The sequence below is a fragment of the Panicum virgatum genome, chromosome 9K, assembly GCF_016808335.1.
Source record: "Panicum virgatum strain AP13 chromosome 9K, P.virgatum_v5, whole genome shotgun sequence".
Lineage (NCBI taxonomy): Eukaryota > Viridiplantae > Streptophyta > Magnoliopsida > Poales > Poaceae > Panicum > Panicum virgatum.
This window is the reverse complement of record NC_053144.1, coordinates 46398830-46409969: the sequence shown is the minus strand read 5'-3', so window position 1 is coordinate 46409969 and position 11140 is coordinate 46398830. Positions and strand designations below refer to the sequence as shown.

At 54.6% G+C, this 11140-nt stretch overlaps 1 protein-coding gene across 1 annotated transcript; it reads right to left on the bottom strand.

The window, feature by feature from the left end:
• Positions 1 to 3064: 3064 nt before the first annotated feature.
• Positions 3065 to 4797, bottom strand: LOC120651714 (zinc finger protein ZAT9-like). Its single transcript, XM_039929312.1, has one exon. The coding sequence runs from the start codon at positions 4465 to 4467 to the stop codon at positions 3445 to 3447; it is 1023 nt and encodes a 340-aa protein (XP_039785246.1). The 5' UTR covers positions 4468 to 4797; the 3' UTR covers positions 3065 to 3444.
• Positions 4798 to 11140: the final 6343 nt, after the last annotated feature.

Genomic DNA, 11140 nt, shown 5'->3' with positions numbered 1-11140 from the left:
CGACGAGGAGCATCAGTAGCGAGGCGAGGAGCGGGGAGCCTGGCGAGTCGGGGCGGGTCACGGCCGGCGCAGGCGCGCGGCGAGGCCCTGCGGCCGCCCGCGTGCTTTCCTGCTCTCCGCCCGTGCGCCTGCCTGCTCGACGCCCGCTCGGTTGCTCGCCGCCCGTGAGGCCCTGCGGCCGACCGGCGAGGGGGCACAGGAGAGGGCACGGAGGAGGGGTAGGCGGCGGCGGTGGTTGGCGCCTCGCCGCGACAGTGCGGAGGAGGAAGGGACGCGCCGTAGCCACCGCCGCCATGGCCGCTCCGCCTCGCCGCAGCCGCCCCGCCGCAGCCGTGCCATGGCCGCCCCGCCGCGCCGAGCGCGGCTCGCCCCGCCGCAGCCGCTCCGCCGGTCGCACGCGGCGCGTGGCCCGCTCTGCCGAGCCATGGCTGCCCCGTCTTCCATGGCAAGCTCATCGGCGGGGAGAGGGGCGGGTGGCGCATGCAGAGAGGCGGGGAGGGAGACGAGCAGAGCTCGGTGAGGATGCAGAGATGAGGATGCGGAGGAGCGGGGCGCAGCCAGCGGGGAGCGGGGTGACGGCGGCCGGGGGCCCCATGGCGAAACGGCGCGGTAGGGTGTCAGTGGCAGGCGGCGGGGAGCAGTTGCAGCGAGGAGTGGGCGGCGGGGGAAGAAGAGAAGAAATGCATCCTCTGTTGGAGAAAAGGGGATTTTGGGTGGGTGACTCATACACTGTAGCGCTACCTAAAACGTGAAATATGTCTTGATTTTGGGTTTCCTTGTTGGAGATAGCCTTACAATAGGTGGCGGCAGTGGACTTGGTTTTGCGGCGAATTGCTGCAAGGTTAGGTTATTAGGTTATGGAGATGTCAAACGGACACTGACCGGTTAGCTACGCCTAATCATCAATGATTACCTCCATGGACACTGCCACGTGCCGAGACATCATCAACGCCGCACCACGCGCGCGCCACTACCGTACCCACTTGTTTATTGGTGTACACGCCGATTTCTTATTTCTATCGCGTACAATGTACTGTGCTGTAGTAGTGTGGTACTGTGTGCTGGCATGCTGCGCGCGCCACGACCGGCAGCTTGCCACAACGCCGCTGCAGGGGAGCTCGATTCGACGCCGCTGCTGGCAAGTAGGCGGCGCGTCAGATGCGGGCCAGCCAGGCCGTTGACCCGGCCCCGCCCGGTGCGCCGGCGAGGCGCCGAGACGACGCAGGCAGGGTCAGGTGCGTGCAAACGATCGACGCGCTGCCTCTGCCTGATCAACGGTGCGCCGAGCCGAAGGCCCGCCGGCCAGCAGCCCACACCACCAGTCGTGGATTGTGTCGGCCGGACCTCACGGCACGGGTGGTTAGTCGGTCCGACCTGGCACGGCATGGTAGCAGCACTAGGCGCCTCGAGCGTCGCTCCCTTCCCCAATCCCTACTACTGTTGACTGTTGAGCAGGTTGAGGCCGTTTCAGGTACGTAGGGCAAGTCAAGGCACGGATTACGCAGGCTTAACCGCCCCACCACCCACTGACTGACCACCACTAACAAGTAGTAGTACACCAAACACGAGCAGAGCAGTGGTCGCGCCACTGAACTTTTTGACACGGCGACGCTGACCCCGCAGGAATCAGGTCCTAGTTCTTCCCCTCCCACCGCTGACTCTCCCGAGCCGAGACGGGTCATCAGCTGCCGTTGAATATTCTCATTACTTCCTAAAATCCTAGGGACGGACGCGGACGGGCGGGCCCGCTCCGCTGCGCCCCACATGGCATCGTCGCGTCGCGTGCCGGGTGACGCCCCTACCTGCCAGTATCGCCGCCCTGTCGGCAGTCTCGGCACCACACACAAAGCACACAGCGACAGTGTGTGCACATGCACGCTGAACTGCTCGCTCCTCGCCTCCTCCACGAGAATACGAGATCGATACACGCGCGTGGATGTGGCGACGTAGCGTCCTTGACGTCCTCGTACCTCGGATGTGCCCAGTTCGGGCAAATGGCAGGCGGAGACGGGAGACTGGGGGGAGAGAGAGAGGAAGAGACAGACAGGTCAAGGGGCAGCAAGGGGGAACGAGCGAGCGAGACGAGGACGGCCGACCGGGCCGGTACGCGCCAGCCGCCAGGACCAAAAGTGGCGGGGCGGCAACGGCCAAGGGCCAAGGGGGGAGGGTCAGGACAAGAAGCGGCGGCGAGCGGTTGGGCGCGGGCAGGCGGATCGGAAGATCCCCCACAGGCCAGAGCCAGCCACCGAACTGAGCAGAGCAGAGCACCCACGCCGACGCTGCCATGCGGGGGCGGCGGTTTCGGGGGACCAGGGGTGGTGCCCCCGCCCTACGTGCAGCCCACATGCACTCGGTGGCGCGGCGGTGGAAACGAACAAGCACTGGCGCGAACAGAGCAAGAGCTAGCCTTTTTGGCTGGGAAGCAACCACAACCAGCTGCCTGCTACTGCTGCTGCATTGATCGCCGTCGGAGTCTGAGGCAACTCGGCAAATGCAAGCAGCAGAGCGAGCTGGAGTACTATCACTAGGAGAGAAGCTAAGCTAAGCTGGCTCAGCTACTCATGGCACTGTTTTGGTGGAGCCTGATGCTATGGCGACAACCGCACTGCACACACGCACACACGCCTCATGACTAGGTGAATGGCAGGAGTACTCAACCGAGACCGAGAGTACCGCGCATTTGAACGAGATGGTTATGAGTCGCGTGATGCGCGTACGGCGTACCGGCGTTCCGGTACGTGCCTCGGCGGGGGACAGTGTGGCCAACAGCTGGAGAAGCTCTGAAATGACCAACAGCTGGGGAGGAGGTAGCTCTGAAACGACCCGCTACGATTAATCCGGCACGTGAACTCCCAATGCCCAGTTCTCGGACACCAAGCGTTGTCGGTTCGGCAAGCGCAAGTAACTAGCGCGTGCCTCTGATCTGTTGCCACGACTTGCTGGCTTGCTGCTACAGATGTGAGGTTAGGAAGCAGAGTTCAATTGGGACAGGTCAAGACTAAACAACATGGTGAATGCAGTTTTCTAGCAGAGTTTAGTTGGGACAGGTCAAGACCAAAGAACATGGTGAATGCAGTTCTCTCTTCACCCACCTTTCAATGACAAGTTTGAAGTAATGGGTCAAGTTGATTTAGGTACAGGTGACCAAAAAGAATTGAATATGCTCTTCATCTAATTTGGTACGCGCTGCTAGACTCCCAATCGCAACAGATTAACGAACAGAGAAAATAAGAGAAAGAGAACAAAATGCTCAGCTGCTGTTCTCCTTCTGTTTGTTGCATGGACCATTGGACCCCCCGAGCCCTTACCTCGAGCGACCATCGATCTCCGGCTTGCATCGTGCAGCGGCTGGTCTGCAGTAGTTGCTGAGGCGCGCGTCCTCCGATCTGAAGCTGGCGCTGGTAGCAGGCGGGTACCGATCAGCGTCAGCGTCAGCAGGTGGGCTCACTGCCTGCAGCCGCAGCCGAACTCCGCGTCGTACACGGCGGAGAGCTCGAAGTCGTCGTCCGCCGCGGCCGGCACGTTCAGGTCGATGGACCCGGAGCCGCTGTCGCCGCACTTCGCCGGCGTCGAGGGGGGCGCCGCGCCGGCGGACGGCATCTGCGTGCGCTTGTGCCCGCCCAGGGCCTGCCCGGACTCGAACACGCGGAGGCAGAACGGGCACTCGTGGATCGCCGGGGCGGCCTCGACGCGGCGGGACTTGGACGACGGCGGCGCGGCGGGAGGCGTCGGCGGCACCGGCACGCACCCGCCCTTGCCTTTCTTGACGCTGGCGCGGTGGCCGCCCAGCGCCTGGTACGACCGGAACACCTTCCTGCACGAGCCGCACTGGTGCCGGCCGCCGCGCGGGCGCGCGACGCCGTGATCCTGGTCGTGCTCGGCCTCGGCCTCGTCCGCGCCGCCGCCGTTGTTCTGCTCGGCCTCCGAGCTCGCTGCCGGGCCCCAGTGGCGCTCGGGCCCGGATCTGGACCGCGCCCACAAGTCCCGGGACAGCATCACGAGCGACATGGCCACGTCCTCCTCCGTCGTGGCGTCGGAGACGCTGCTCGCCGGCTGCTCGGGATCCGGCGGCGGCGGCAGCGAGGCGCGACGGCGCGCCCGCTTCGAGCGCCGGCGGCTCACGACGAACCGCGGGGACGACTCCGTGTCGCTCTCGCCGTCCTGCACGACCGACAAGTTGCCGCCGGGCGCCCCACCGCCGGAGAATTCAGGGGCGCCGATCCCGAGCCTTCTCCTGGCGCCGTCGCGTAAACCGCGCGGCGCCAGCGCCGGCCTGCGCTGCGCCGCCTCGCCGCCCATCTCGGTCGACGAGGTAGACGCCAGGGAGAGCGGCGGCGACTGCGGACGCGGCGGCGGCGAGCACGCTGCCGTCGCCGCGGCGGCCATGACATGGGAGCGCATGTGGCCGCCCAGCGCGCGGCCATTGTGGAACCGCCGGAAGCAGAGCTTGCAGGTGTGCCTGTCCATCACCACCGAGCAAGCAAAGGATCCGCGCAGGCAGCACGAAGAGCAGCCGAGCAAGACCAGCACAGAGCAAGCGCTGCTGCAATGCTCGAGGAGTGAGCGAGCAGAGCAGCTGCTTGCTTCCTTAACCTTTGGCCCCCACCCTCCCTCCCTCCCTTGCTTTCTCCCTTTGCTTTGCTCTGTGCTGGCTTTGGGCCTCAAGAAAAACAATACTCCGATGGAAAAAGAGGCGGAAGAAGTGCGAGAGGGAGAAGTGGGGGAACTTAAGAGTAGGTGACAAGCATCCCTCCCCTCTCCTCCCCACCAAGCAAGAGCGAGGCGAGCAAGGAAGGAATTGACAAGTGGGGTTGGGGGGGGGGGGGGGGGGGGGGGGGGGGAGTTGCCTAAGCACAGCACTTAAATACGCACAGTGCCAGGGGAGGAAAATTAAGGGCGTTTCAAGGCACTTGTAAAACCGAAGATCCGCAAAATAAACAGAAAATAACTGCTCCAAGGAAGGGAAAAAAAAAGTCACGCGCGTGAGTGAATGGCCACTGAATGGAAATCGCGTTTGCATAACTGGCCGGATTTAATACGAGATCAATAGGATTTGGGTTGGCAATTCTTGAACTCATTTCACATAAGGTTACAGGTTGTAGCAGGAGTTAAATTTTTTACACATCAGGCATTTTTTTTTCGGTGGAGAAATTAAGCAGCACATAATCAATGAAAAATTAACTGCGCGGGGTGGAATATTTTGGCAGATCGAAGGTGCATTGCATTTGACCGCTGAGGAGATTATTATGTGCTCCTGGCCAATTAACGGAATGTACTAACGCTGGAGATTCTCCCGCACATCGATCTCCAACCCAACGATTTGCTCCACAAAGTCCATGCCGATCTGACGTGCAAAAAGTCTAGTCTCGGCTATCTCGTGATGCCTCTCCAAGGCTGTAGCTTGGCCCCGTTCTTTCGGAAACACAGACTTGCAAAACGGGCAAAGACCGCAACCGTGATGGCTGTGCTCGCAACTGTGCATCACATCACACTCTAACTACACGCCTCAGTGCTTGCTGCTTGAGGGGGCAGCAGGGGATCGACGCTGGTGGCTCACATGGCCGCGCAGCGCCTCGCCCTTCGTTCTCCTGTCGGCGCGTGCACCCCACACCGAAAAATGTTCAGAAAACGTCTCTCTGTTCTTCTTCTTCTTTTTTTTGAAAAAAATAGGCTCCAGAAGTGGCATGGAAATAGATAATGAGCGAGCAAGCAAGGTAGCTGGCTAGCTCCAGCCACGGACGGGGGTCGGCTGATGGGTCCAAGCCCTGGAGGAACAAGAAATGATGCGGCTGTTTGTCTTGCTTCGATGCCACTACTGCCAGTGCTACTTTCCTTTTGGTTGTATGGAACCGCACCAGAAAGAGCAGCGCGAGGCGTCAGCTACCAGCTAATTCAGCTGGCCGTCAGTCTCAGCCTCAGCGTCCGGGATTTATTAGTTGGCAGGAATAGTATCGCCCATACAATTCAGTAACCCCTGCCTGTCAAGCTAGCTAGCTGTGATCAGGCTAGCTAGGTATTAGTGCCTCCCTACGGAAAATTGTCCCTATTATTTTTGGGACGCAGTAACAGTAGATCAGGTGGCGATCAGTGTTCACTACTTCACCTCATTCGGATGTGCTGCCAATGGCTCAACACTTCGCATGCGTATGCGGCTCCTACCCATCTGCTTGTAATAAACGAGCGTCCAACTATTGATGCAGCTCCGAAACAGTAGCGTTCAGAAAGATTTTTATTTTTTTATTTTTTATTTATCTCGGGTGCACTAGCACACGGTAAGAGCGCAATCAATAACTTTTTTTTAAAAAAAATATCTGGTTGAGAAACCCCCGAGTGGAATCCTTTAGTTTAGGCTCGCTAATGGTCCAGGCCCATGGAATATATTTGGGCCATACATTGTCAGAACGCTGGGCCTTTTGTTCATATCTAGCGCTCAGTGAGGGCGGGCGTATGCAGTCTAAAAAAAAAAGGTGCTGGCCATGCATATTAGGTGAGCAAGAGGAAAAACTGCTCCTCCGTTCTTCTGCATTACTTCCTGGATCATCTCTACTACTAAGGTGACGTTTTTTTCGGCGGTCAGTCTGCCCTTGTCTTTCGTCATTTGGTTTTGGCCCCGTCCGCCCCATCCCGTCCGCCTCTCCGTTCAAAAAAGAAAAAAATCTCATCGACTCATCCCTCTCGCACTCCCGCCGTCCTCCGCCCGCCGCCGCCTCGCGCGCATCCTCCGCCTGCCGCCGCACGCGAGGCAACAGGCGGAGGAGCTTGCGCCGCCCGCCACCCTCCCCCTCCTCTCCGTCTCCTCCTGTGCCGCAGACGTGTTTGCAGACGAATTACCCGGTATGCCTCCGGAAAGAGATGTAGAGTTCACTATTGACTTAGTCCTTGAAACCAAGCCTATAACAAAGAATGCCTATCGGTTAGTAGCCCCAGAGCTCGCTGAGTTGAAAAAGCAGCTTGAAGAGCTCCAACAAAAGAGATTTATTAGACCTGATGCTTCTCCATGGGGAGCCCCAGTGCTCTTTGTGAAGAAGAAGGATGGAAGCATGAGACTTTGTGTGGACTACCGTGATCTGAATGCAGTCACCATCAAGAACAAGTACTCTCTGCCCCGGATTGATGACCTATTTGATCAGCTGAAGAGAGCTAAGTTCGTCTCCAAGATAGATCTGAGGTCAGGTTATCATCAACTCAGAGTTCAACAAGAGGACATCTCTAAGACAGCCTTCAGAACACGTTAAGGCCAATATGAGTTCACAGTGATGCCTTTTGGTCTGACTAATGCTCCTGCCTTTTTCATGACCCTTATGAATAAGGTGTTTATGGAGGAGTTAGATCGGTTTGTCGTAGTCTTCATAGACGACATACTGGTCTAAGAGTGCTGAGGAGCATAGACAACACCTCAGAGTTGTGTTGGGAAAGCTCAGAAAGTACTAGTTGTATGCCAAGTTCAGTAAGTATGAATTCTGGTTGTAGAGAGTCAGTTTTCTAGGTCATGTCTTAACAGCTGAAGGTGTTGAAGTGGACCCAGAAAAGGTCAAGGCAGTATCGGAATGGAAGCAACCAACCTCAGCTTCGGAGATCAGGAGTTTTTTGGGATTAGCCAGCTATTACCGGAGATTCATCGAAGGTTTCTCTAAGATAGTCCGGTCGATGACCGAGTTGCTCCGGAAGGACAAGAAGTTTGACTGGTCTGAAACTTGCAAGAGAAGTTTTCAAGAGTTGAAGAGGAGACTAACTTCTGCCCCAGTGCTAGTCTTGCCAGATAATCAGAAAAGCTTTGTCGTTTATTGCGACGCATCCCGACAAAGATTGGGTTGTGTGCTTATGCAAGAAGGAAGAGTTGTAGCTTATACCTCATGACAGTTGAGAATACATGAGCAGAACTACCCTACTCATGACTTGGAGTTAGCAGCAGTTGTGCATGCCCTCAAGATTTGGAAACATTATCTGATCGGGAATAAGTGTGAAATCTACACGGATCACAAGAGTCTGAAGTACATTTTCACCCAGTCAGATCTTAATCTTAGACAGAGAAGATGGTTGGAGTTGATCAAAAACTATGATTTGGAAATGCACTACCACCCTGGAAAGGCTAATGTGGTGGCTGATGCGCTCAGTCGTAAAATGTATTGACATCACTTAGTTACACAAGCCCCAGAGCTGAGTGAAGAAATGATAAAGTTGAACCTAAGGGTTGTACGCCGCTCTTGCAACTACAACCTTAGTGTCCATCCCATCCTGGATGACCAGATCAAGGAAGCTCAGATGGAGGATAGAAGATTGGTATGGATTAAAGGTCGCAACAGTGAAGGCAAAACCCCATATTTCAGAGTAGATAAGGATGGAGTCTTGTGGTTTAAGAAGAGATTATGTGTGCCTAAGCAAGGTCATTTCCGCAGGACCATCTTGGATGAAGCCCATAACTCAGCTTATTCCATTCACCCTGGCACTACAAAAATGTACCTGGACCTTAAGGAGAAGTATTGGTGGAATGGTATGAAGGGGGATGTCGCTCGATTCGTCGCGCATTGTGATGTGCACAAAAGAGTCAAGGCAGAGCATCAGAAGCCTAGTGGATTACTCCAGCCATTGCCGATCCCAGTATAGAAGTGGGATGAAGTTAGTATGGATTTTATCACCGGTCTACCAAGAACCCAGAGCGGTCATGACTCAGTTTGGGTGATTGTTGATCGACTCACTAAAGTGGCACACTTCATCCCAGTGCGTACCACTTATGGAGGTGATAAATTAGCCAAGTTATATATTGAGCGTATTGTGAAGTTGCATGGAGTACCTAAGAGGATTGTGTCAGATAGAGGCACCCAGTTCACTTCGAGATTCTGGAGTAGGTTACATGAAGAACTTGGTACAAAGTTGGACTTCAGTTCAGCCTATAATCCTCAGATTGATGGTCAGACTGAAAGAGTTAATCAGATCCTTCAAGACATGCTAAGAGCCTGTGTTCTTACTTATGACAAAAATTGGGAAAATAGTTTGCTATATGCGGAGTTCTCTTATAACAACAGCTACCAGTCAAGTTTGAAGATGTCGCCGTTTGAAGCCCTCTACTCTACGGGAGGAAGTATCGCACGCCCCTTATGTGGTCCGAAGTTGGTGACCGCATTATTGAAGGCCCAGATTTTTTTAAAAAGCCAGAAGACAAGATAGCATAAATTAGAGAGAATCTAAAGACAGCTCAATCACGTCAGAAAAGCTACGCTCATAAAAGAAGGCGTGCCCTCAGCTTTGAAGTTGGAGACTATGTGTACCTTAAAGTTTCCCCAATTCGCGGCACACGCAGATTCCAGGTGCGTGGGAAGTTGGCCCCACATAACATTGGATCTTTTCCAGTTATCAAGAAAGTGGGAGCAGTAGCCTACAAGCTTCAGTTGCTAGCAGACATGTTAGATGTGCATGATGTGTTTCACATGTCCCAGCTCAGGAACTGTCTGCGAGTACCTGAAGAACAAATAACCCTAGAGACAATCGACCTACAGGATGATCTCAAATATCAGGAGGTGCCAGTAAAGATTTTGGACACTGTGACCAGAAGAACCCGGAACTCAGAGGTCAGAATTTGTCGAGTTCAGTGGAGCAGACATTCAGAGGCAGAAGCAACCTGGGAGAGAGAAGGCGCGCTGCGTGCCGAGTTTCCTAGCCTTTTTAGTAATTAACTGAATCTCGGGGACGAGATTCAACCTAAGTGGGGTAGGTTTGTAACATCCTGATTTTCACTACTAGTTTAAAAAAAATATTTTTACAAATAATTAGAGGCAATGATACTAATTTATATGGACGGTATTACATACTAGATAATTAAATAGACAAGCTAGTTCCTTCTCTCGAGATAACTTTCTTGCTCACTATTGTAATCACGTACACCCTCACACTAAAATTTGTTCACAAAGACCACGAAAATCATTGTGCTACTCCAACTTTGAACAGCAGCCCATTCATTTCCATTGACTAGCCACGTGCTCCTGTCTGCACTTGCAAAAGCAACTGCCCTCTTCCTTCCCTGTCCACGCAAAAGCAAATACCTTCTCCTTCCTCTCTCTCTCTCCAAGGGCACACACACGCCTCAACAGTAGCTAGCACACGCCATAGGGCGAGGTGGAACTTGCCGAGTACTTTTGTACTCAACCCTTGTTGATTATCTCCAGAGGATCCCGACTTTGTGCCGAAAGACTACGAGTAGACCATGTCCGCACCCAAGCTGATCGAGTGGAGCCGTGATGGATGAAGAGCTATTCCTGCATATCGTTATGATAGTTGTTATCCTATGGTTGTTCTGTGTAGCTTTGTGTTGTCACCTTACTTCTCGTGTACGTGTTAAATAAAAGCTCTGTATGACTCTGGACTCCACTTGATGTAATATGTATTGTGCCGGAGACTTAATTCGGTAATTAATACATGGTTTAGCCTTGATCTTTGGGTCGAGGCGCTTCAGGTGGTATCAGAGTCATGCTTGGCTGTAGGACACGAACCGGTAGTGAACGATGACCGTAGGAGCCCTAGGATGGTCAATCCTTGAAACCCTATTACTCCTTAAACTTTATTGTTGTTATGCTAACCCTACCCTTGTAAATCAGATGACTGATGACTGGACCACCACCTACTGCATCAACGAAGATGGATTCCCCAAGGTGCTTTATGCCGCGACGGTGCAACTTGGTATTCTGGAACGTCCGGAGTACGTGGATCGCGAGTTCATGGAGCATGGCATTGAAAGCTGTGAAGTCACCATGCATATTGGCGCCAATGATAAGTTCTTGGAGATGCAACCCTGGAGTGTCACTGCCACTGGAGCCCGTATGCCTGACACCATTCAATTGGTAGCTCGCAAGGCGTTGCGGTACTTGTGCCAGATGTTTGAATGGCACTTGGGTTCTACCCCCATGAAGTACTTTCCCCCGCTGGATCGTAACCGTCCTGCTTGGGCGGCGAGGATCCGCAACTTGGAGAGCACCGCAGGAACAGAGAAGGACCCCACAGTTGTCGCTATGTCTGCCTATTTGCTTAGCCTTGACGATTTGTGCGACCAACTACACCAGCGTGTGAAAGACCTCATCCAGCGTGCTGAGAGAGCGGAGTCCCGTTGGCGTAAGACTAAGCTGACCTTAGCTCAGGCAGAAGCCCGAGC